The sequence below is a fragment of the Topomyia yanbarensis genome, chromosome 3 (assembly GCF_030247195.1).
Source record: "Topomyia yanbarensis strain Yona2022 chromosome 3, ASM3024719v1, whole genome shotgun sequence".
Classification (NCBI taxonomy): Eukaryota; Metazoa; Arthropoda; class Insecta; order Diptera; family Culicidae; genus Topomyia; species Topomyia yanbarensis.
The window spans coordinates 335,879,483-335,905,377 of NC_080672.1; the positions used below are offsets into that span (position 1 = coordinate 335,879,483).

General features: G+C 37.7%; 2 protein-coding genes across 6 annotated transcripts in view; one reads left to right on the top strand and one right to left on the bottom strand.

The window, feature by feature from the left end:
- Positions 1–3,221: 3,221 nt before the first annotated feature.
- Positions 3,222–4,698, bottom strand: LOC131691978 (nucleoporin seh1). Its single transcript, XM_058978795.1, has 4 exons — positions 4,467–4,698; positions 3,713–4,365; positions 3,511–3,656; positions 3,222–3,451 (listed from the first exon to the last, which is right to left on the bottom strand). The coding sequence occupies exons 1-4, from the start codon at positions 4,575–4,577 to the stop codon at positions 3,276–3,278; spliced, it is 1,086 nt and encodes a 361-aa protein (XP_058834778.1). The 5' UTR covers positions 4,578–4,698; the 3' UTR covers positions 3,222–3,275.
- Positions 4,699–4,823: 125 nt separating this feature from the next.
- LOC131691970 (acetyl-CoA carboxylase) overlaps positions 4,824–25,895 on the top strand; it is a 54,711-nt gene continuing 33,639 nt past the window's right edge. Inside the window, exons 1-2 of one of the 5 annotated variants that reach the window (XM_058978777.1) lie at positions 4,824–5,102; positions 20,888–21,308. In XM_058978777.1, coding sequence (XP_058834760.1) covers positions 5,093–5,102; positions 20,888–21,308 — 431 coding nt within the window. In that variant the 5' untranslated portion in view covers positions 4,824–5,092. Of the gene's footprint in view, positions 5,103–5,249; positions 5,350–7,577; positions 7,666–20,120; positions 20,263–20,543; positions 20,725–20,887; positions 21,309–25,895 lie in introns of those variants that run through there. The other 4 variants (XM_058978776.1, XM_058978780.1, XM_058978779.1 and 1 more) reach the window with 4 other exon arrangements.

Below are 25,895 nucleotides of genomic sequence, written 5' to 3' on the forward strand. Positions count from 1 at the left end.
ATTGTGAATCGTTTTCGAAGACATTTTTACAACAGTTTAATAATTTGAAGCAATTAAAGATGAACTAACAATGTTCAGACTTAAAAACAACAATGTAAACTAAAGAAATATATAAAGCATTCAAATCTTTATATAAACGTTTGTTGCACTACATATACCAGACATTTTAGCTTGAACAAAATTTTCTAGAAAAACTGCGTAAATTTTCAAGTAGATAAACGTAATCAGTACATATTTCACTATTGCCATCTAAGACACTGTTTGCTACACGTGCTTGACAGTAACACGTAGTTATCCACAGTCCAGCTACATTGAATCGTGTTTCAGGTGTCTGATTTCTTCATAATTCCAGTAGCAGCCTTAAACGTCCGTTATATGTTGCACTTCAGTCACAGATACACTACACCTTGAGAAAATGCCTTTCAAAACTATTGGCGATTCTACGTTGAAACAGCTCACAGATAGCGCAGGAAGCAAAGTGTTGCTGATTTCATTCTGTTCAGTCATAGTGCATATATTTTCTTTAAACATTGGTAAAAAATAACTTTTAAACACCAAATCACCGAACAATTTGTTGATAATTGTTTATGAAAATGAAGGAAAACCATCATTTTATAAGATGAAGAGTAAACATCTTGCGAAAAGAGTGTAAAACATGGTGATTTCTAATATTATTCACAAAGCTATATGTGTGCTGTTCCGAAATGTAATTTGTTGAGCACCGTAGCCGCCCCAACATCATTTCCCGTTCCTCTTAAGTTAAGCTAAACCTTTATGAGATGGTGTAAATTCATGAAACTCTCCAGATCACGCGAGGAAAAATATATCCGGCTAATAGGAGCTTTGTATCATACACAGCCGATCCTTCTCTCTGATAGTCTTCACTGAATCTCCTACGTAGTCCAAAATATGAAGGAGTTTGGCATTGGAACTGATTGGGTCTCGGTTTCGAGTTGGAACTCTATTTACAGAACGATTTTTTATAACCACAATAATACCCCGATTACATTTCGAAGAAATGTATGAACCAAATAGTCGCAAATGGCTGTTATTTCAGAATAGTTGCAAATAAAACTAAATTTCTTACTCGTTTCATTCATATTTTGGCAGGGGTAAACTTTTTTCAAAAAGAAAATGAAGTTTTAGTAGTAAGCTACGACTCACTTGCGGGTGAAAAAAAGCAAACTGTATCACTTTGCCAGTTCATGAGCTGAATCATAGGTGTCGCATGACTAATTTTGGTTTTGCCGCAAATCGCCAATCAGCCTATTTTACCAGAACTACCTTATAGAAAATTTGACAGTTACGAAATTTCCCAATCAACCGACGAAATCGAGTGCTTCGAGGTCGACCGATTGTTTATTCACCAAATTTGGTTTCGACGGTGAGCAATTTTAGATTTTAATTTAATTTGTGAATCACGCATTATTAGTTTCGTTTCACTGAATCGTACGCTGTATTGAAATCCGTCCGCACACTGATGAGGTATCGCAAATTTCTTCCCGAAGTTTATCCAAAAATCAAGTAAATCAAACTAAAAGTTTGTGTTAGCTGTGTTAGCTAATAGTAAAATTCTCGACAAACATATGATTACGGCCTAAAAGCCAACTGTCAAAATCCACTTTGAATGGAAATTCCGGACAAACCGTTACTAGCCGAACACAGTTCACAACAGCTTATGAAAGAGAAAACTTTTCTCTTTCGGTTACTATAAACATCTGTGATTGGCGCGTGGCAGTTTGTCCGGAATTTCCATTCAAATGGATTTTGACAGTTGTTTTTTAGGCCGTAATCATATGTTCATCGAGAATTATTTTATTATTTTCCTGAGTGCATATAAGGAGAGTGACGACACTGTCAAAATTGGAACAATGATTACTTGTCAGTGTCATTCCAAACGAGTCAAATCCATGTATTTTGAGAGGTCGTTTGTTCGTTTGGAATATTACTGACAGATAATCATGACAGGTGTCTTCACTCTCCTTACATACACTCTGTTATTTTCCTCTGTGAATGTCAGAATATTTTCATGATAAAAAATATAGGTGGGTATGCCACAGATGCAAGCGAGGTGAAGTAGAAAACCCTTATGCGGTTAATTCGTATGCTGCAATTTTTACAATTTTCTGCATGGTTGCATTAAAATGTTATTTCGGTATTTCTGATAAAAATCACGATATAACGGTACACGTTTATTCTGAAATAAAAAAATATTCAAACATCTGTTCTTTAAGATTATAGAATGAATCTATATATTTTTAGAAGTAGGACAGTTTAAAGCGTGACATGCACTAATAAAGCAAATTAAGGGCAAAGTCGGAAAACAAATACTTTTTGGAGCAACTGTAAGTTAAACTCACTCCACACCAGTTAAACGCCAGTAGAAGGGTATTTTTGTGTGGGCTATCAGCATTAGAGAGCTAAGGTGAAGGCGCTATAAATTAGAATATTTTCAAACCTTATCCAAGCATTTTCTTAGTGTGGAATTGTCGCAATAACCCTGCAATTGTTACGTATGATAACCGACAATGAATGTAGTACCAGGATACTCCAGTACGCACTCCAATGTACACTCAAGTGTATGCAGCACAGTGCACTCTGGAGCATGGTGAATTTATCTGAACACGCCACAGAGAATTTGAAAAGCAAAAGAGTGGGGTTCAATACCACCAAACAACCCCATCGCCAACGCACACTTGAAATCTGTTTGTTCAGCTAGGGAAAAGCGTTCTGCTCTTTCTGTGGTGTGTGATCATTAAATCGTCTGTGTAAGTATGAAACTGGCACTCAAAGTAAGGAAATGCTATCATGTGCCGCCAGTCACAGAATATATGCGGACCAATCATGGCGCAGAAAATTGCTGCATTCAGTACAACGGCATATATTCACGTTTAAAAAACCGGGTAAAATTCCGGTCAAAAATTGTGAAACGTGGACCCCGAAACGAGCGAGAAACGTTGACTATTTTCGCTATTTAAAGACCGCGATTCAAATTGTAACATTTTTACTAGATACTAAACAAAATTTAGCTTGCTATGAACTGGAAAAGATAGCCTTTCAATTCCCTGTTCTACCTAGTTGATCAACGACTAAGTACCCAACTCTCACAGTCACGTTACCTAGTGACGGTAATGAAAATGTCGTAAATTTACTAGGGCTACTGACTATGCGGGATAGGGAAACGTTTATACATTTTAGAGTTAAATGTCATACCGCAAAAGTAACGTAAAAATGATATTTTTATTTCCAAATAAATGCACACCAAAAACGCCTTTCTAGTGGCGCGGAACCTGGCTAGGATGACTGATAGTACCACGCTTGTAATATTTCGCCGTAGCATTCACAATGCTGCTACAAATATTTAACGATGGTGCAATTGAATTTTCCTGAGCCGATTGTGTGTTTTCCGCCTTGAGGACAGCTGCACAACGCCAGTTCTTCAAATAGTTCACTAAAATTAGTCGAAAAATATTAAAAACAGTTTTTTGAGCTTGCGGATAATTTGTATACTTTTCCACATTCGAACGCAACCATCATCGCCGGTTGAGGCTAGCATTGTACCGGTGATGTTCCATGTAACGCGCCAAACGGTACAATAATGATCTCCAAACTGTGCTACGGACTGAATATCCAAACGTGAATTTGATGTGGGTTCTCTATAAATTTGATTGTTATGTATCTAATTAAAGGAGTATGACGAGAGAAAACTTACAGCATTGGTTTCAAATTGAAAATCTGAACATCCTTGCTGGCTACTGCCAGGATATGGTAGCTCCTTCCTACGTTCGGTGCAAAAGCAATATCGTGAACCGGGTCTGTTATGGAATTGATGGTTTCCGTTTTTGTCCAACGACGTGAGTTTTCACTGTACTCAAAAATAAACACTTTTCCGCCCGAACTTTGTGATGAATCGTCACTGCCGGCCGCTATCATCGGGGCGTGAAGTCGGAACATGGACTGATTCCAGGAAAGACAGCTCAAAGGAATTTTCACTGCGATCTCATGAGACAATGTCCACTGGGACAGGTTCATTATATCCGGTGCTTCGTATAGACGAATTATACCATCGGCGGAAGATGTTGCTAACACTAGACCTTGTGATTTCGGTGCGAATTTTACATCCGTAACGCTGGTTCTCGAATCAACCAGGTTCGTACGACGAACCCAGCGTTTCACGGGCGACATAGCCGGGGATGTTTTTTCACCAACGGTTTCCTCCCAAACGGAAACGGTTCTGTCGAATGAGCATGTAGCAAGAACCTGTCCGAATTCGGGATGTGCCCACGAAAGCCGCCAAACAGAGCCTGGGTGTGCCTTCCAGCTGGCCGTAACACTCCACGCTCCATTTTCGTTTTGATCCCAAACCTAAAGCGATAATTGAGATTCATGAACCGGGTGTTTGAGTAAACTCGATGAATCTTAAAAAAAATTTAAACATTTTCGATGAAACATGTCAAGCTACTAACCTTCACGTGCTGATCACTTGAGCAAGTGGCCATTCGTTGTCCGTAGTAATCGTACGCTACATCATGAATTACGTCTTTGTGCTCCGTATGAATTGCCTGATTTTCGAACATTGTATTCTGTTTCAAGGGTATGGATTATACTCTTCTACAAAAAAAATCTTTTTCACAACAACCGCCGAAATCACGAAAGCAAGTTTTTTTGACGTTTCTTCGAGTATACACCGTAAACACGCCGGCTTATCTAGATAAGAAATATTCATGTAAAACCCCACTGGGCACACGTGAATGTCATCTTCTCTCTGTTTCATCCATCTTTTCGTATATTTTAAAAACAAACTGCGGTGACAATCGATCCTGTTAAAAATTTGTCTGCTGATGGTTTCACTTGTGCGGTTTGTTTTTTGTCTGGCTAACGGCATAGTGCAAAATGCTACCGTAATTTCGCGTTCAAGCGAATAAGACGAGTTCGACAACGGCGTAATTCGGTGTGCGAATATAGGAAAAAACACCAACGTGGTTGAATTTCCGTATGTGGGAGTTTTTTCTGTACTCAAAACAGTTTGCAAGTGAAAAGAAAAATCGATCAGTGGAAAGTGTAACTTTGCCTAGAGGCGCCAGCGAAAAATATGGATAAGTGTATGTTGAATTCTTCCTTTTATTTTAATTGAGTCAACAATAGTAAAATCAATAATTGCTTCACGTTACCGATTTGCAAATCGCCTAATGAATCAAATACTGGCTAATTGACAACGCACAGCGATAAATTCCACTCAGTGACGGCATTGTTGTCAAATTATTATGGGCTCAGCTTTTTCAACCAATCAGAAGCGATGGTGTGATTCTCGTCATCGTCATCATCAGCAGATGAGACGCGTTTGCGCTGGTGTGTGTGCCTTTTTTCCCGTTGTGGCATGTGCTCTTCTCCCGTGTACCGTTTCAATCAACCTGTTATTTTTTCCATTCGGCAGCAACCACAACACATAAGTTACTAACAATGCTCGTAGAAGACGTAAAAGGGAATCATTAAAACCGGCGTTCGCCCGTTTCCAATGTACCTACTTTGTGATCATTATCGAAATATGATTTTTGTCTATCATTCAAGAAACTGCTGATTGATGACGTTTCGGTTGTAGTTATGTTTACGACACTTGAACAGTATATGTATGCATACACGGAAAACTTTATTAGTTAAATTTTTGGCATCGATTGTGTAGATAGAAAAAGATATGCCTCTTTCCTTTTGCTGTAAATTTTATGCATTGAACATATTGAATGTGTATTCAAAGTTTATGCCTGAAATGCATAAAAATCACAGGAATAAAACAGGCGGTCATAGGAAACATTCAAACTTAGCATATTTTAATATTCCTTTCAATGTGTTTTCCTGAATTTGCTTTTTTTTAATTTCAAGGTCAATCATGTTATCGCAACTACAGTTTTTTTCTTCTTTTTCTTTCTTCTTTTTTACAAGATTTGTGCACATAATTTTTTCTGAGTAAAATTGAGTCGGGACAATAGGGCTAAAATTCATATGACCGAATTCAAAAGTAAAACCTTTTAAAAATCGATTCTTTTTTCTCTTTTTTCTAACTTTATTTGTATCTTATGTATCTATCGTTATCCAAGTAACTTCCTTGACCCGATTTAAAGTCTACCCTCACAGGTTATTGTGCTAAATAAAATTACAAATTAAAAAAATCAAAATAAATATTTCTTCAATGAAGACCAGCTTTCTTCAGACTGGTAGCCCAGCGAATGCGCATTATTTTTATAGAGCAAAAGGCTGTCAAAATCCGAAGACAAACGAGCATGACATCACAATATACACAAGAAGAACAAGTATTACAATTTATTGAAAAAACTGTATGTTTAAATTCTTAATATGCACCGATTTATTCGTTTTGTTCTCTGGATACATTTAATCATTTTTTTTAATTTTTTATTTTTTGAAAGTGGTGCAGGCAAACCATACGCATTGTGGATGAATTGCTCTTGAGTCAAAATGGTGAAAAACAGGGAGATTCGTGAACCGAACACAACTGCAACAATTTCGTTGAGGAGAATATCCGTAGAAACCGTTATTACCCAAGTACAGTGCACATCTGTCACTCAAAAGAGAAAACGTTTCTCCTTTTGGTAAACAACAGGTAGCGGTTCAACTGGAATTTCCTCTCCAAGTGAATTTCAACAGTTGGATTTTACTTCCAAATCAGGAGTTTTTCGAGGAATATAATATTCAGTTCAACCTTTTTTTGTAATGCCCCAGTGTAAAACATTCAGATCTCACTTCATTAAAACTTTAATAACTTCTCCTGAGAAAGCTGGATTGATTTTTAGTCTACGATAAAGTTGCCAGCAATAAAATTATCTTTTTATTCTAATTAGCACTGCTAATCTGATGCGTATAGTGCAACCTGGTGCTAAAAACTCGGACTAGTGAGTTTACACCATCTAAATTTTCAAAAAGTTCCATATCAAATTCATGAGCATTGGTCTGATAGCAAGACTTGTCCGATTTGGCTCATATTTGAAGTAAACGCTTTTCGTGGGACTAAGGACCAACTGAGGGTTGGACACAACGAGTTTCCAAAAAAGTTATGATATGGGAGAAAGTTTAGTTATAACGCCTTTGCGTTTTATAGGTTGTTAAGTGTATTTCCCACCCTATTTCCATTATCACCCAACCTATTTAACACAGGCAGCGTCTGCCATCGTTGTTCAACACATTGGCTCAAATAGTAGCGAACGAGCTCGGCATACGATTCGAGTTTTATAGCGTTTTTGTTTTGATATGGTTTAGGTTAAAAAGAGATTGTTTAATCACATCCAAGTTTGAATCGGTGCAGCATCCGCTACACCGGTGTAGTGTAGTATTAAAAACTAAAATATCAGTAACTTCGCTCAAATATGAAATTTCACAATATTCAGGCAATTTCCGCTATTATGCTGTTTCTTAAGAACGAAGCAAAGAGATTGACACTAATTTTTTATATCTCATCGAGTGTAGGGGTAATAGGGTCGACATAGGATCATTACCATATACACTTTCCTTTATTCGAGTTTCACACGTACTGAACGATCATCCTTCTTGGCTAGTCGTCACTTGCGCTTGTTCGGTATAGGTTCTTTTCTTTGCTATCTATTCCCGAAAAGATTTCAAGTTTTCAGAGTGATCAATTTCTAGTTGGTAGCCAAAAAGGTATGATAATCTGATAAAATGTATTGCACCTACCTCCCTAGTGTCTTAGGTTAAGGATCAATAAACTTATCCAGTGGTGATATCGTGTGCATTGTATTTACGCGAGTGTACATAGTTGGTCGATGAATTATTGATGAGCTCCGTTCTGTGAATCGACAAATGTGTCTCGCAAGTAAAGGGTCATAGCTGTAACCTGATTGAAAGACGAAGAAACACATTAGCTATACTGCATTGTCGCGCCAAAATATCGATTCACGCATACCTACCTTAGCCTGCAAATATTTTCTATTTTGTTGCTAAACAGAATCAACCCGGATAACTCGCCCCCGCTTTGATTAGATACTAGTTGTGTCCTGCCATTTCATGTGTTTCGTTCACATGCTTGCAAGTTGATAAAAAATGGATTTGTGCTGTGATAAGAATTAAATTTCTTTCGATTATAACCCCGTATCTGTTCACGTGCTTGGTAAATAATAAATAAACAGGAGACATGGAAAGCCGGTTGACGAGTATTCGCGAACTCGCAATTTTTGTAATAATTTTTTTCGCTAGAATTAACAGTTTGCGAATACTCCAATTCTTTTTCACTGCCTGTTTCCTTTTCGAAGTGAGTCGACGTAATTGATATCAATTTATATACAATGATTCGGCAACATTTTTGGAGATACAAATGTTATATAAAAATCTTCTCTAGAGTAGCGTTTCGCTGATTCACAGTCTGTAGTAGTTTAAGGTTAATGCATGAGACGTATTCTTCTCAAAATCAAGCCATTTGCTTGAGTGTTATCAAAATTAATGTCATTTTCGTTTTTATCGTTGTATTACACCATTGCAATACCGACTCGACTCGCTCAATTAAAGGTGTAACAATTCTACCTCTTCCTTACGCTACACCAGTGCCAACCAATATACAAACGAAAGCGCTATAAAATGCAATCTATCTCCTACTTCGAATGTTTATCGCCAGACAACATGAGTACTTTGACTTATGCGTTCCTTCGAAGGTTATTATCAAGCACCACCGCTAACGTGAACTGCTGATGCTGTCATTGGTTGCCGTTGCTGATAGCACTTGCACCAATTGGCAGATGATCAGCGGAAAAGGTCATGCTCATCACATGGCATGTTCTATTGGCGCTGATTGTAGGGGAAGTGCGCCAAAGACGGACACCCCGAAAAAGATGGAAACCCTTGGAGATTTAGTATAAAACATGTTTTTAAATAATTTTGCCGAAAATTGCTATGGCGTAATCTAGGTGTGTTATCTACTATGACATATCACTATTGATGAGTGATCATTGAGTAAACAGTATTTCACTTTCAGATTCGCAGATGCGGCATGTATCGTTTGTAAGCTTACCAATTTTCTTAAGATGACAGTGACCGGTAAATAGTCCTGTCATGATGCACAGCTCTTTTTGATTAGTCTGAATAACTTCAGGCTTTTTCTGAGTGGGTCAGATATTTTCTTTGATTGTCGTAGTCCAGTCATGGTACTACAATTGTTATTTATAGTTGTGATTTCCCACTTTTTCAGTTATTTATAGTTGTGATTTCCCACTTTTTTTTCTCGATGAGACTCCACAGAATGGTACTTGACCGATAAAATTAGTTGAAGACCCTCTTTTTGCCAAGTCATCGGCCTTTTTATTCCCTGCAACTATACAATTTTTCTCTGTCAATTCTCGGAGTGCAAGTATGCACTCCCATACTAGTTTCGGGCGACATGTAAGAACCCTTAATGCATTAAGCGCAGCATGAGTTTCTGAGAAAATGTAGATATTTGCATAGCGGTATTTTCTTTTCAAACATACGTAAGTGCATTGTAGAATTGCATATATTTTTGCTTGTTGACCAGTACCCCTTGGGATACTAGCGTTTATGTCTGGTTCTGTAATGCCACACTCTGTCAAATGGTTTGGAAAATAGCAAGATATCCTGTTAAATCTGCAGATATTAATTGTTCATGACAATTTATTTCCAATGCACTTTTTTCCGCCTCAAGTTGTATCACGTGATATAGCGGAAGGAGTTGCAACATTGCATCTAATGCTTTCGATGGAGTACTTCGCATGGCACCGTTTATCGCTCCACAAGCAAGCTTTTGCGGTTTACCTAGCTACCTCTTTTGTTTTAGGCCACCAAACTGGCGAGGCATATGTTATTCTTGGTTTGTCTGTTGTAGAGTATAACCATACTTGGTCTGAGACCTCAGTTCTTACCAATTGTTCTACGGCACACCCAAAAAGCACTAGTTGCCTTGTTTATAGCCTGTTAAATATGTCCATTCCAGCTTAGGTTTTTTTTATCTAGCATCAATCCCAGATACTTTACCTCAGAGGAAATTTCAATTACTATTCCGTTGAGCAAAAGTGTTGATATGGAATATTTCGTTTTTAGAGTAAATGGGATTATGATTGTTTTGGAGGGATTTATGTTCAGACCCTCCTTTTTATACTACTTTGAAGTGAAGTTCAATGCAGATTGCACGAGGTTTACAACTTCATCTGTAAATCCAATCACTTCATATCCCATTTCAGGTAATGTTTTCAATAGCTCGTTTACAACTAATAACCACAATAAGAGCAAGAGACATCCGCCTCGAGGACACCCCTTATTTGTTTTCATTGTCAGTGTCGTGTTTCCAAGCGTGCCACAGGTATTTCACAGTTTATAAGCATTGAGTTGATTCTATTTATTGTGTAAATATCAAACCCATGTTTTCTCCCCTCTCGCTGGTTGATGGGAGCCACAATAGATTCAATAGAGTATTTTAATATAAGAACCTTCGCTCTTTTTAGTTTCTATTTGCACCACGTTCTACTAATAGAGGTTGATTAGTTTTCATGTTAATAATCCAAGCATTATGACTACTCAGGATTTGATTTATATAAGAAGCCCGCTTCAAGATGTAGATTACAATACGTCTCGATAGTGGTGTATCGAGGAGGCCGGGAGAGGTGATATGAGCCTTTTTCTGTTCTATACTTTTCCACTCTTTACCAGCTCACAACCAACAATCAACCAATAACAAATAGATAATTGAGGAAGGATGTGTTATGTGTGGTGGTTGGCTATTCAAGTATTAGTAGTGTTTGAAGTGCTAATGTATATTTGTCATGTGATGATCATAACTTCAGCTGTATCTTGTACCTGTCTACTCTATTTCATCTCTCATCTCATCTCATATCTTTTATCTCTTCTTTTCGATTCATATACTGCCATTCTACACCCGCCTTCCGCTGGGTCAGTCAAAGAAGACGCTCATATCCACCAGATAACACGTTCCATGGCGACATGACCGGGAACCACAGTTGATACGAGAGAACTTCTAATATCTGACCCCACACTGAAATTTAGTATCAGATTCACGGTTCGCGCGATCATTCAGGACCACACTCAAATATGTGAATGGTACCACGGTCGCAGAATCGAGGGTATACACGCGAAGTCACATACACGCTAGCACACGCGAAAAACGCGTTAACATACAAACACTTGGGCTCTTCGCGACCACCCACGCACATCTACCCCGTGATCTCGCAAACATAGTAAACGTCTTAACACTCACACATTCTCATACGCGGTCTCAAGCGGGAACCTACGAAAATGCTCTCGCGCACGCGATTACTGTGGTTGATCCTAGAAGCATAAGTCCATGCGTTCAGCTGGACCAATTATGAAAATACGCTCATACCTATTAGACAACACGTCTCATAGCGACATGACCGGGAACCCTAGCGATATAAGGGAACCGACTCTCTGCCAAAATCTGAACCACACACCGAAAATTTAATATCAGACTCACGGTTCGCGCCACCATTCAAGAATACTCGCAAATATGTCACAAAATTACGTCAGTATACAAACGTTTGAGCCCCTCGCGATTATCCAAGCAGCCTACGCCTACGATCTCGCAAACATGATAACACCCCGGCGTTAAAGTGAACGTCTCAGCACTCATAAACTTACAAACGCGATCTTAAGCGTCAAATTCGGGAATCGGGAGCGTCCGGAAGTATCTATCCTCGGTACCAACAGTCTAGGTCCATGTCAATTAATAAAGAAAAGAAACAAAAAAATATATTGAAAAATTAAGAAAAAATATCTCCCATATCTACTAGACAACACGTTCCATGGCGACATGACCGGGAACTCTAGTGATATGGGGTAACTCACTCCCTTTCAGAATGTAATCCGTACACCGAAAACTAAACATCAGAATGACAGTCCGCGTGGCCATCCAAGAACACATGCGAATAGGTGAATGGCCACAGGGTTACAAAATCGAATTTATACACGCGAGCACACGCGGTAAACACGTTCATATACGAAGGCTTAAGCCCTTCGCGATCATCTACGCACACCTATGCCCGCGATCGCGCAAACTTTATCACTCCGGTAACAAAGTGAACGTTCTAGCACTTACGAAGTTACAAACGCAGTCTTAAACGCGAACCCGCAAACGCGCGCGATCATGAATCGGTTACGTTCGAACATCTTTACCCTTCATTCTAGCACCTTAGGTCCATACATTCAGTTATACCAATAAAAAATAAAGCTCATATCCATTATACATTACGTTCCATAGCGACATGACTGGAAACACTAGTGCTATGAATGAACCCATTTTCTTCTAGAATCTGAACCGCACACGAAAAATTAAGTATCAGATTCACGGTCCGCGCGCGATAATTCTAGAACACACGCGAATATGCGAAAGGCACACGCGAAGGTACATACACGTTAGCACACGCGACATATAAACGCACATGCGATCGAGCACGTTAACGTACAAATGCTCGAGTCCTTCGCGATGATACACGCGATCGCGAAGTCCTTGCGCCCGCACATATCTGAACCGTACAACAAATATCACATTCAGAATCCCGGCCTGCTACAATTGGCCTAAAGCAGTGTTTTAGTGCGGTGGGCGGCATGGCCTGTCTCGTCCGCAATTGTAGTGTGTGATTCTGATGGGAGCCCTTCCGAGATCCTAGCTTTACAGGTCCAGTAGGAAGACACTCGAAAAAAAAACTACCCCAGGAAACTTACAGTACTCGGTCGTCGAGGCAAACTTGAAAAACGTTTGACATATCATCGTATATGATACTATAGATGCAGTTTTACATCCGTAGAATCGGATTAATTGTATAATAAGTGTATGTATGGCGGAATTTGTACTTGCACATAAGACCGGTTTCTTGTATGGGGCGACCAAATGACTCATTGTTCATTTTACTTATTTTGTCTGCGATTTTCGCGGCTCATTAAGATAAATGCTCCATTAACGATACTGCCAATTGGGAGAATTTAATTAATGATATCATTTAACCAATTTTTACCCCTGTAATCGCAATCATAACACTTTGCAAAATATTCATAACCATGAAAAATATGCAATGGTTAAAAATCTTCATAAATTACTCTTTGAATACTAGGCGAGGCAAAATGCACTTGTGCGGAGGTAAAATGCACCACAACAAGAGGGTTTAATTCACCACAACAACGGGCAGAGTATACCGCAATACCGGGGCAGAATGCTCGTTGGATAAACACGCAATTTTGTTTTCAGTCAAGATTTTGACAAAAGTGTAGCATTAAATCGCCTTATGCTCTGCAATTATCAGGTTTTCAGAACAATTTTTCTGTTTTCGATTGCAAAATCAGCAAGATCTATGACGAGGGCATTTGGACCCCGATAGAGTAAAGATATAATTCTAACAAAAAGGGAATTATTTAGTATATTTGTCATACATAGTGTGACAGAATAACGAATATCGGTAAAAATAGCACAGAAATGCACTGATATAAATGTAAAACAGCATTTATTTGAGATGAACGTCTTTATTACACGAACCACAATCGACTATTAAGTAAATCAGAGAGCGCTGTAAACCGTAATGTCCACGAATACTAAATTCCGTCCAGCTGTTCTACCAGTTATTCTTACGGTTCTAGTGTCTATTAATGATAGTTTAAATGAGTGTTATGCATCAGATTGAACTATCATGTTGTAACAACACTATGCTTGTTTAATATAGTGGAAAAATAACTGTGCTGTTTCATCTCTATCTTATAACAGAATTCGAATATCCCTGTTCTAGTCAATATAAGTATTCATTACATTATGGACCGGGCAAATCCTCTTTTTTCTATTATCATTAGGGGAGACCGGGGCTAGTTGGCGGTGTTTTCAGTTTTCATTTTTTACCGCTTTGATTTTTGTAGTCTGTGACGCGAAAAAGCCGCCAACCTACCCCAGCCCCGGGGTAAGTTGGCGGTATGTATGAGATAAGTTGGCGGAATGCCAGAAAATAAGTAATCAAATGGAAATTCGATTACATCAGTGGTCCTTATGAAATGTGGCGATTGTAAATAAAACTGTATATTATTTGACACTTTTGACGTAGGACTACGTCTTTGTTTTCGGTATGGGGGTGCACTCTGCAAATTCTACAAAAATGGTATGTAACGAAAAGTGGTCCAATTTTAAACGCATATAATTCAGCCATCTCACGATAAATTTTCAAATTTTTTGCGCAAATCGCCCCGAAATACTTCTAAGAATAGATTCCAATAGATAAACCCAAAGATTTTTGATATCATAGCATTAAAAAATTAAATAATATGCAACTTTGTCAAAATATCGCGCATTTACACACAGAAGATAGCACTTCCCAAGCCCTGTACGACGGATTGGTGTACCTAGCGCGCAACGCTTCTATGAATGACGTCATCATTGACTATTTAAAGAACGGACTTGGCCAGACACGCTCAGTTCCCTGTTGAACGGCTGGCGAAGCAGATCACTGCGCTGTGTTTTTTACAGCCAGTGTAGCTGAGCTAGAAGTCCGTTACACTGGCTATGGAGGGACGCTATCCTGTGTCGTCCAACAGGCGACCGCTCCAACTGCTTCCTAAATGCCGCTGTAATGTTGCCAGTAAATTTTTGGTTTAACTAGCACATGTATTTGCTATTTGCGCTTGAAATTAAGTATTGTAGTGGTAGTAATAAGCTTCCCATTTTGGTTTAATCGCAAGGACAATTTTTAAAACATGATTTGATTAATTAGTTTAGCTCATCTAAGCAATTTTATCAATTCTGTAATTTAAAAGGAATTTTACGGAACTTGGTGAATTTGGCCCCACTTGCAAGTGGTATAATCAACCTGCACAAAGTGTTGCATAACGCAGGGCTCTTTTTTTGGAACAAAATCGTTCAGCCCTTCGCTATGCAAAATCACGATATTATGACAGATGGGCTAAGCGCGGCCGTTCCTTTCAATCGGGAAAGGCTGCGTGGAATTTCGGTGAAACGCGCTAATAGTGACGTGGTGGTACTAGTTGTCTCTTTCGCTCCACCCATCATGATCAGCGTTGACTCATTTTGCATTGTACGCTTGGGTTCAATGTTTGTGGCGAATGTGTTGGTAGGAGGAAAACTGGCAGTAAAATGAACACGTTAAGCAAAGTCATTATTTTCTAACTAATAAGTGAATGAGATATTACAATCACCTTATGTTTCTTGTTAGACATGTTTTGTACATATCTGGTAAAAATACTGCGCCATAAACACATTTTTTCAAACATGATTCTTGATTTCTAAAAATGTCCAAAAATGAGACATGTTTATAGCGAGTGGGTAAAATGAACATGTGGCGGTGGTAAAATGAACAGCTTCTGGTGACCTGCAAAATGTTCTGTATGTATGCAATGCGCAGCGTTGGATAGCATTTTCCGATCAATGCTAATATCCCAACAAATCATGAGCATTGCATACACACAGGGTATCCTGCAGGCAAAAAAAATTGTCACGGAAGAATTGAATTTTCATGACGTAATATTAACCATTTTACAATCCTGTGGCATCGAAACACATCTACAAACTTGGGGTTATCCATGGGTGTTTGAACTTTTAGGATCTGTTTGAGAGCAACTAGAAAGCTTGTTCTATACATGAGATGTGATTATATTGTCTAAAATTTGAGTTTTCTTCACCGGTCCGGGTGTTTTTTCCCACACACTAAGTACTAAGAAAATAAATATTTTACATTAAGTAGTATAGTCCTACGTCTACAGTTCGTGCAACCCCATAGGGCTGCCCCTTGTAGTTTTTATTATATTTGAGTCTCAATACCCCTTCATTTTAACTTCGACGCGTGCTCCATATTCAAAAGCAAATTTTCGAAGTTATGTAGGCGATTGTCTGAAATAACTGTCCCCTGCATTGACGAGAGACATAAGAAAAAGTTTCTCTTACTTTGGAGCGCGTTCCAGAAATTAAAATATTTGATGACTATTTTTGCACTGTAAATAGTACCGCCAACTTGCTCCGTGTGCGTCACCACCAACTTACCCCAACAGCATATTCTATGAAAAAGAATTAAAAAATTAATTTTGTGTACAGATAGGTGTAATAACTACACGGATACTGGAAGCTTTTTTCACGCGCTATCGAAAAATATAATCATTCGGGGAATAGATTGAAAACCACCTTAAATAACACAAAATGTTTAAAATTAAGAAAATTTACGAAGTATGCTCAAAAACACAATATCGCCCACAGCTTCTATTAAACAAAATGTTTTGCAACAAAAACACATTGGATAATGCGTTTCACATTACTTGAGGTTCACAACGAGAGACAGCGCTTTATGTCTTTTAGAAAGAGGGAAAAGGGGACTTACCGCCAACTTACTCAAACCGCCAACTAGCCCCGGGCTCCCCTATGCTGAGTAGCTAAACGAGTGAAGGTATTTTAAGGTTTCACAAAAAGAAGGACATAAGAAATATTTATCCACTATTCCCCATAAAGTTTGCTCGAACCGATTGTCCGCCTGGTTCGAATCGAACAGACCACCCTGGCCCGAAAGGGCTGCTTAACATTTCTGAGAACAGGTGTGCTTGGTCGATAATTTATCAAGTCCTGAATAATTAACTATCTCTTAGGTGCCAGTCCTTTCCTGAACTAGCCTCATATCCAAGGTCAACAGAGTCTACAACTAGCAGGGTCAACATGTCCCCCACTCAAGCGAATTGATCAACTTGAAAGTAGGAGCACATATCTACCAACCAGCCAAGAAGGCTTCCGAACAAATGAAAAAGGGACCATGCCAGTCGCAGGCCACAGGCCCAGTGGCAACTCGTACAGTTCCTGAAATTAGATGTTTGTTACTGCTATTTACAGAGTTTATTTCAATGGTAGTAAGAAGTGTCTCATTCCCTCTTGTAAAATTCGTTTATTGCTGCTCATCTCTTCCGGCATTTTGACACCGTCGGTCGACCGTCTCATAGAAGAGATCTCTTTCATCGAATCCTCAATTTCCGTCGGAACTAGTATATAAGACGCTTAAGGAGTTCTACTGGCTCGAATATCAACTATTTTAAACGAAGAAGACATTATTTACCACATTAAACATATTTCCTAAACCTATAATCAACTAAGGCTGTCTGCCGATTCTAATGCAGAAACGCTAATGATGTGACCATCAAGACTACGTCAGACAACCTTAACAACCAGTCTGGCCTTATCAAGTCGAAACGCGGGGCGACATGAAAACTGCCGAATAGTGGTTGAGAATAGCTTGAAGCAACATCTGATGTTGCTCCAAATGTATATGACTTTCAAGACTGACTTTGATAGTTCCATCGAGCCTAGTTTGCATACCTTACATAACTAGACTAACTGTTCTCCATTCACCCACTGACTAGAACTTATGCTAGATTCATCCTATAATCTTAAAGGTACAGATGTTTGAACATTTTCTATTCAAATGTACGTATACCATTATATCGGGATTTCCACCAGAAATACCGAAATAGCTGATTGTAACACAACCATGCAGAAGACAGTAAAAATACAGCAATCGAGTTAACAGACTAGTTATATTCTACTTCACTTAGGTTATGTCTGTGACATTGCCTACTCATTTTTTTATTAAATTCCCTAATAACCCAACTTTCTGTATCTTTGCTGAAATAAAACTTCTACCATGTGATTCCTGAGCGTTTTTCACAATAGGAATAGTTTATTTAATAATTATTTATAACTGAAAAGAGTTAAAATGTGTTATTTGATCAATAAATGTGATATCGAGACTAATTGTCAAGAAATCCAATATTTCGGAATTTCATCTATAACGAATCTACTTCCGTTCTGTTCCTGAGGTTTTTTCCAGTTTAACGAGGTACACTTGCCTATGATTGCATATCAGTCCCATGAAGCTAGGAAAACCCATAGAAAACGAGACAACTATGCGGTCATTGGTAGTAGGGGAGACCGGGGCTGGTTGGCCGAGTTTTGCTTGCGGAATTTCTGTACTCATTCTGGTTAGACTTTTTGAAAACCGGTTCGCGCTGTCATGAAGATACAACCCTTTTTTCATTCATGAAAAAAAAATCAGGGAAAAAACAATAGCAAACAAATGCGGAAAGAAAAATCGGCCAACCAACCCCAGGGCTGGGGTACACAAAGTTGGCCGAGTTTGGTAAAATAAGTTAAACACGTCAAATGTATCAGTGGAAAACTTTTAATTAAAAAAAAACACCGTGTTTCCGTATATAGTTAAGGAAAATAAAATCCACTTTTTAGTCTTTTTAACCTTTTTGGGCTTAGTTTTGGCAGCTTTAGTGAACTTTTTATCAGCTCTTGCTGATTTTTTCCTCCGCCCGCGTACGCTAACGTTTGATTTCATTTTTCTGCGCCTCCAATGCCACTTCTTTGAATCAGATCGTGCACTCGCCTTGGGAAGAGGTCTGACGTCTTCAGAGAGCCTTACATCTGCAGCAGATTCTATGCTAATGGACGAGTTTTGTTCATGGTTGGGTCGATCTGTGACAAATCCTGCCAGAAACTCATCAGGAGGAAAAATTTCTGGATTGAAGGGGCCCATGCCAAAGAATCTGAAACCAGCTTGGCATTTAATTCATAAAATATCGGAATCAACTTTTTTTTTATAAACAATTTCCGACTTTTAATGATTCTAATATCTTATTTCTATTTGGTAATAATTTTATATTATTTTTATTACTTATTTTTCGTGTATATTTTTCCTTATAATCATCAATATTCATAACATCAAATCTTGGTTTGAAAAAGGTTAGCATTTCACAAATATCAAAGTGCACATTACTCTACACTAAATTTACAACTCGGCCAATCAGCCCCGCACAGAACTCGGCCAACCTACCCCAATGTATATTTTCGAGAACAATCACGATTTACACAAACAAATATAAGGTTACATTGATAACCGTTACACCATTTTGTTGGGTTTTGAATACTCTTTCTAGCAGTACCAAGTTATTGGAAACCGGATGTAAATTGATTCGCGTTACACATATTATTTTTCAGAAACAGAAATTTAATCATCAGTGCTGAAAAAAGAATAAACGTGCTCCTGTACAAACGACACCACCAAAGCACATTAAATTACGTCAGTACATTGGTGACCTAACACCCCACCAAAATCACTATAGATGTCGCTATTGTGCATAATAGCCTTTTCATAAAAGGCACTCGGCCAACCTGCCCCTTCGGCCAACCAGCCCCGGTCACCCCCACATTTTTATAGATATTTATTGAAGAATAATTGAGATATATGCATAGTATAATATTTCCCTAGAGCCCCAACTTCTCGTATTCTGACTAAGATTGCGAAGTATTTGTTTTATTCCTGAGATTTCTTCACATAAATCAAACTGCAAAAATGCATAATTTGCAGCGTAGAGCAGAAGTGTTATTAAAAAATCGCGGAAGGCCGCTTCTTTTTTGCCTTAAGTTTATATACTTGACAATCAATTAGCCTTGTTGTGCTTAGTTTACATCAAACAGTTATTATTCACCCGATTTTTTTTATTTAAGCCTTATCATAATGATCTTATCATATTCCTCTACACATGTAGATTACATAATAAAATGTTTACATATCCCCCCAAACACCACAGGTATCTTCGCTTGAAAACGGTACCCTAGCCTCTCTGCAGTGTATGTGTCAAACAGTTTCGAGTCGATTACATTCTATTATCTATACATTTTCGCCGTCCTGTGCCTGGTTGACCCACTGGTAACCTTGATTTGTCCGGAATGGCTCGACTTTTTCCCTCTACAAACAAACTGTGATTACATATTCTACATCTCGGCACGTCAGGTTTCACTTGATCTTGTCAGTGTTTTTTGTCTTCTTCGTCTCTACTGCCGATTAAAGTCGTTCAAGTAGCGTTTATGAACGTCAACTGTTACTATCAGTGCACCTTTCAGTTTTCATTTCATCCCGCTGATGACTTCTTACTAACAGCTGACATTGCAGTGTATCGATCGGGACACGGAACAAACCTGTAAATCGCTCCAAGATTAAACACTGCAGTTGATAACGTTTGGCTTGTGCCTTAGTAAAGACTTACTCTACCCACATACACCACAAACTTTCATTCGTCCGATGGAACGACCTATATCACTGTAAATAAGGTTGAATTAAAATTATTCAGTGAACTTAGCTCATTTGATTTTGAACCGTCGATGAAGTTGTGTCGTACTGTCGAGTGTTGGTGTTCTAAGAACAGAAGTGTTTCGAAATAACTTAGTGAAATCGTGCAGTAAGTTTTATGTTTTAATAGCGAATATAGTATGACTTTTAGTTGAAAATCTGGTGATGTTCATGATTCTCGTTTCAACTCCGCTCGCGCAATGTATCGTACAATCAACTCCTTTAAACAACATTGCGATATGTAACTTCCACGAGTTACGCAAAGTTTAAATACTTGGAATAGTCCAGTTGGTCATAAATTCTAATCAATATTTCACACTCCCCCGTAAGCATCACAGGTTAATTCTCACTTTCTTTTCATTTCTATCAGGATATTCCAAACTCTAACGATGCGATAAAAAGTGCATTAAAAAAAACGTCCCAATGATTAGCCTGATGCTTACCGGTGTAGTGTTGTTTGCCTACTTGTTTCTGCAAAAGTGGTGGTCCAGACTGCGCAGTAGTGCGATGGACGATCGTTCCCTGGAAGCAACAGCACCACCCAATTTCGCCACTAACAGAATCGACAATAGTACGTAGTTGTCATTTCACTTGCCTCGTCTGTTTTCATTGTTGCTTGTATTGAACAGTTTTTTGCAATCCGTTAATTTATTTTTTTTCAAATCCTAATCCTAATACACAATTCAAATGAAATTGTTTAATTTCAAAATGTTTCCTTTCTTTCAACAACGCAGGTGATACAGCAGGCGATAGCCGCGACACAGAACCGCCCGTTCCCAGTAAGAACGTCCTCACCAACGGAAACGTTGCGGAAACCGAGGTCGCAATCGATGTCGTTGCACAGCAGATAAAACGAGTGTCATTCTCTAATGCGAATCACATTTACGAAGACAAAGATTCGTGCCCCAACAAGTTGAATTCCAGTGCAAACCATAGTGATCCGTGTTTGGACTCAGTGAACGAAAATACTATCAGTGAGAACGGTATGGAGTCCGGTGAGGGTGGTTCCGGTGGGGACAGACCTAGTTTTATCGTCGGCGAAGATGGCCACGACGAGATGGAGGCAAAAGATGAATTCCCGCAGACCATGGAGAATGGTATGCCTCATCACGCCGGGTACGAAGTGAGCCTCAACGAGAAACGACGGCGGCTGAGGTAGGTTGAGTTTTTTTTCTGGTTCTTCATAGTTGGTGTTTTTTCTTATATTTGCTATGGGCTGTGGGAATTAGCGATTAACTGGATTTAGGAAAAAACAGTAAAGTCACGCTGTTTTTGCACTGTATGTAATGATTGCGTTATTAGTTGAAAAACGAAACCTGTTTGAACAATTCTTCCCGAGTTTTTTGAAGTCTTATTACTTACTTGTGATGACGTAAATAATGATAATCGGATTGTTAGAGAGAAATCATCCCGGTGAAATAGCACCAATATTGCAGAACATTGTTGGTATAACGTGACTATATCTATCCATATGCTATTGGAACAGCGAAAAATAAATGCAAAAGGCCAAATTTTTTGTGCGGTATGGTTTTTTGTTTTAGTTTTTCTTCTCGTTAGTAACTAGCACCAACTCGGTGTCTAATTAGACTATGTATCTAAACTAGTACCCAAATTACCACTAGTTAGACACTAAAATACAAAAGGTCACAAGTCTTGCGTGAACACTAAACAACTGGCTTATACCAAGTCATGTCAACCAGGCGTTTGGTTCTTATACCAAAAGACAGTTTCGGTTCATATTACTTGTCGGCAAACAGAACCTCTGTGCTTACTATCGAGACATCGCTCGGTATAAGCCAGTGGTTCAGTGTTCACGCAAGACGTGTGATTTTTTGGATTTCTAACTAGTCTAACTAAAGTGAAGACCCGAATTTATCAACCCCCAATTTTATCCACCCCCGATTTTATCACCTTTTTGACCCGATTTATCAGCTTCATATTGGTAGTTTGATGGGCTCTAGCAGACGAAACAAGTTGAATTGGAGTAAATCCTTTCTTGAGCATATTTTTCTTATATTAGAAATCCGAAATGCGCAAAAAAAATTAATTTTGCACTGTCAGACCACCTTAAGGGAAATTTAAGTTAAATAATTAGGAAAGGTTATGAGGCTATATCTATGGACTAAAGAAGAATATTTTAAGAGCTTCGGTTTCTTAAAAAGAAAGAAAAATATATGTCCCGATTTTATCAATGTCCCCGTTTTATCAACCTAAAATTCACCAAGGGGCCGATAAAAATAGGTCTTAGCTTACTGTAGTGCTAATTTGGGTACTAGTTTAGATACATCGTCTAACTAGACACCCAGTTGGTGCTAGTTACTGAGGAGGGGAATACGAAATACTAAAGCAGAAAAATAAATGCTCTCAAACATTAAAACAATCGGTCGCGCGAAAGACCAACTACGAAAAAGATTAAAATTAATTAATAGACGTGTTAACCCTCAAAAAGGCAAGCTAAAATTGTAACTGCAAGAAGCATCACTCCTACGACCCAATGAAATCAAAATCCTCTTTTTTGGCGTTTTATGAGAAAGAGAATCGAAAGTCCGAAAACGCTTGATCATTCGTATTACATGTTCATTGAAACTAGAAAACTCTGAGACCCGTTGCCTTTTTGAGGGTTAAACATCGTTAATCAGGCAAGCTCTGCTTACTGATTCTTGCATTGTTGCGAAACAGTTGGATGGGTTTTACTTGGCGTACAATTTTTTGATTTCTTTGTCCGCGGTGTTACACAATTCGATCACTTGATGGGCATGTGCCGATCTATCTGTTGCCGAGATAATAGCAGCAGTCTAAGGACAAAATATGTCAAAATGTTCTCGAAAGAGCTGCAATTTATGCTACAGTTATAACAATTGGTACAACTGCTCTTTAGATCAAAGCAATTGGCCTGTAGCCTAATAAAATGTGTCCCAGAGAATCTTGAAAAACATTGGTCGGAAGAAAAATGGAAAGCTGATCCGACTTCTTTCGCAATGTCAAAGTTCAAAAATGCAAGTTCCCAAGTACTAAAATTATGACAGCAGTCAAAGGTCAGAGTTTACTGTAAATCTTGGAACAATTGTATTTTACCCAAAGTTGAGACATGAGAAGCTCAGATTGTTCCAAACATTTTGCGAATTAGTTCAAGCTATTTAATATTTTGTCGATCATGTGTGCTGCAATCTGGTTTGTGATACATTCTCATCCACCCACAGTACAGTATTTATACAATAAGGTAAAATCTGCATTCAGATTCATATTTCGCTCGTTTATGCAGAAATTTTAAAGTCTGTTGAATAAATTATTTTACGCCATTAATTTGGTATAAGCTGTTGGATACGTTGGATATAAGTAAATATACAGAACAGTGGAAGTGAATCAGTCGAGGAATTTGCATTTCGACGAGGACTATTCAGAATAACACTTGCCTTATGCATAGACATTAGGCTGTCCAAAAAAGCGATGTTTGAAAATGCATGGTGCTCAACCCTAGAGTGAAAGTTTTGCATATGAGGAATTTCACGAATATCCGTACGAAACTCTTAAAAATATTGATCGCCAATCTTAGATTCAGATGAAATCTTACGCGTTTCACCGCCATCGAAAACAAAACATTTTTCAGTCAGTAAGATTATTTTGGTTCAAGAAGATTTTTTAAAAAGTGCGTGAAAGTTTCTCCATGTAGTATTTTCGAAAAAGATTTGTTACTGTACAAAAATTTATGCACTGAAAAAAATTGTCATTTTTCACAAAAACAATAATTTATGTTAAACACTTAAATTGCAAAAAAACCTTTTTTTTTAATATTTTATATTTTTCAACAAAAACCTAAAAAGAAAAGAAACACTTTAAATGTGATCATACGATGGAGAACTTATTGGTAGAAATTTTTTTTCTAAAGATAACTTTAATCATGTTTTTAAATTTTATACTAATTGACATTCAAAGCTGTAATTTTATTACAGAATATGATTCGTAGTATCATTTCAAATCAAAAGGCATTTTGAAAAAATCTTCCAAAATGCGATAACTGTCGAGGTATTCAGAATTTTGCTTCAATAAAAACAATTAATTTGTGTAATTATGCCCTTTTTAAAAGTTATTCGCGTGTCCCCGTTATAAAACGTCAACAATCCAATGTTTATCGTTTTAAAGACGTAAAAAAAGCTTTTTCAGTGTATTTGGATCATGGAGAAGCTTTCAATAAAAAAGTTTTCCTAACAACAATTTTTGATATATTTTTATTTTTCATATTATTTGATGTCAAAAATACAACTTTCTTTTTGAATATGCTTTTAAGTGCCATTTCAAATCAAAATGCTCATAACAATAATTTTCTCGAGATATTATAAATTTTGTTTTAGCAACACAATTGTTTTGTTTTATTACCTTTTCATAAGTTATTCGCGTTTCTTCATTAACAACAAATAGGTTTTTCAAAAGGCGCATGCAATTTCCTCTTTGGCATCAAGCTGATATTGTAAATTATTTGAAAGCTACACGAAAGCAATTTAAATATTATTTAATCATATGGTCTGATGATTAACCTATATGGTTGAATCATAAACCAAACACAACTGTAAAGTTTCGTTCGACTCAGCGATGGTCATATTTTGCGGTCTTCCGATTTCTCACGGAATCCCTCATATTTGAAGCAGTTTTGTAGTACAAATCATTAATTTTTTTAAAAATCATTTAGAAGTTCCGCAAGAGGCGTTTTATGAAAATGACCATTTTTGAAAACAATTGTCATATCAAAGCTTACAGCTTACTCAAGCTCCAATTATTCTTTTGTATTTTTCTGTGAACCGTAGTTCCCTAGTCCCATTGAAATTTTTTTTGGGAAGTGTTAATAGGTATAATTTATAGAGCTTACTAAACATAGCAATCATTTAAAAAAAAACCGCGGAACAAATATAAATAACTAGCTAATACCCATCGCGCGTTGCTGCGAACGAAATAGGAAGAAAACACAGTTTGTTCCGAGGCGCCATCTGGCGGGCAGATAATCTTCAACCAATAGCACACAAACACGCTCCAGAACAAATGCCTACTATGTATAAATTTTGACGGCAATCGGTTAAGCCGTATGGGAGTCCATAAATCATATTCATACAAACATTGACTTTTATATATGTAGAAGAATTAAAATTTAATTAAAAAGAATGGAAAATTTCGTTAAAGATGGTGATATATAGCATTTTTGGTAAAGACTTTCTACCTGGAAAATTTGCCTACGCTTTTGTTATTGATAGATATTATTGATCAACCACAACTTCACCAGCAAAGGCATTCTTGGTGTGAAATAAAACAACTTTATCTTACAAAACTTTTTCGTATTTGAAATTTACCGTCATATTCTGAGGTAGTTATTGAAACATTTATGTTACTGTGTATAATAAACTGTCAATGAGATATGAAAACAGAAATTAGGCTATATCCGGTATAACATTCTCGATGATTTAATTTAAAAGTATGATAAGTCTTCTAAAAAACAATTAAATTGGAAACTTTTTATGTATTGTTGAATAAAATATGGCATGACAGAAGATTTAAAAGAGTTATTAGTACCCTTCTTGTTTTGGCGGCTGTCAGTAATTTCTTTTTATCAGTGTCATCCTAAGGATACTATAAAATTTTTATTCAATATGATTTTTTGAAATACTATTCGAGCAAGCTGTAACATGCATGAAACGCTCTTTGGTTGATCATTGCTAAAAATATATATTCAGCAGTATAGAATATTGGAGTAAATTG

Coding starts and splice junctions, on each gene's coding strand:
- LOC131691978 (XM_058978795.1), bottom strand. CDS start 4,577: ATGTTCGAAAATCAGGCAATTCATACGGAGCACAAAGACGTAATTCAT. Junction 4,366..4,466: donor CAAGTGATCAGCACGTGAAG/GTTAGTAGCTTG, acceptor TTATCGCTTTAG/GTTTGGGATCAAAACGAAAA. Junction 3,657..3,712: donor TTCAATTTGAAACCAATGCT/GTAAGTTTTCTC, acceptor TCAAATTTATAG/AGAACCCACATCAAATTCAC.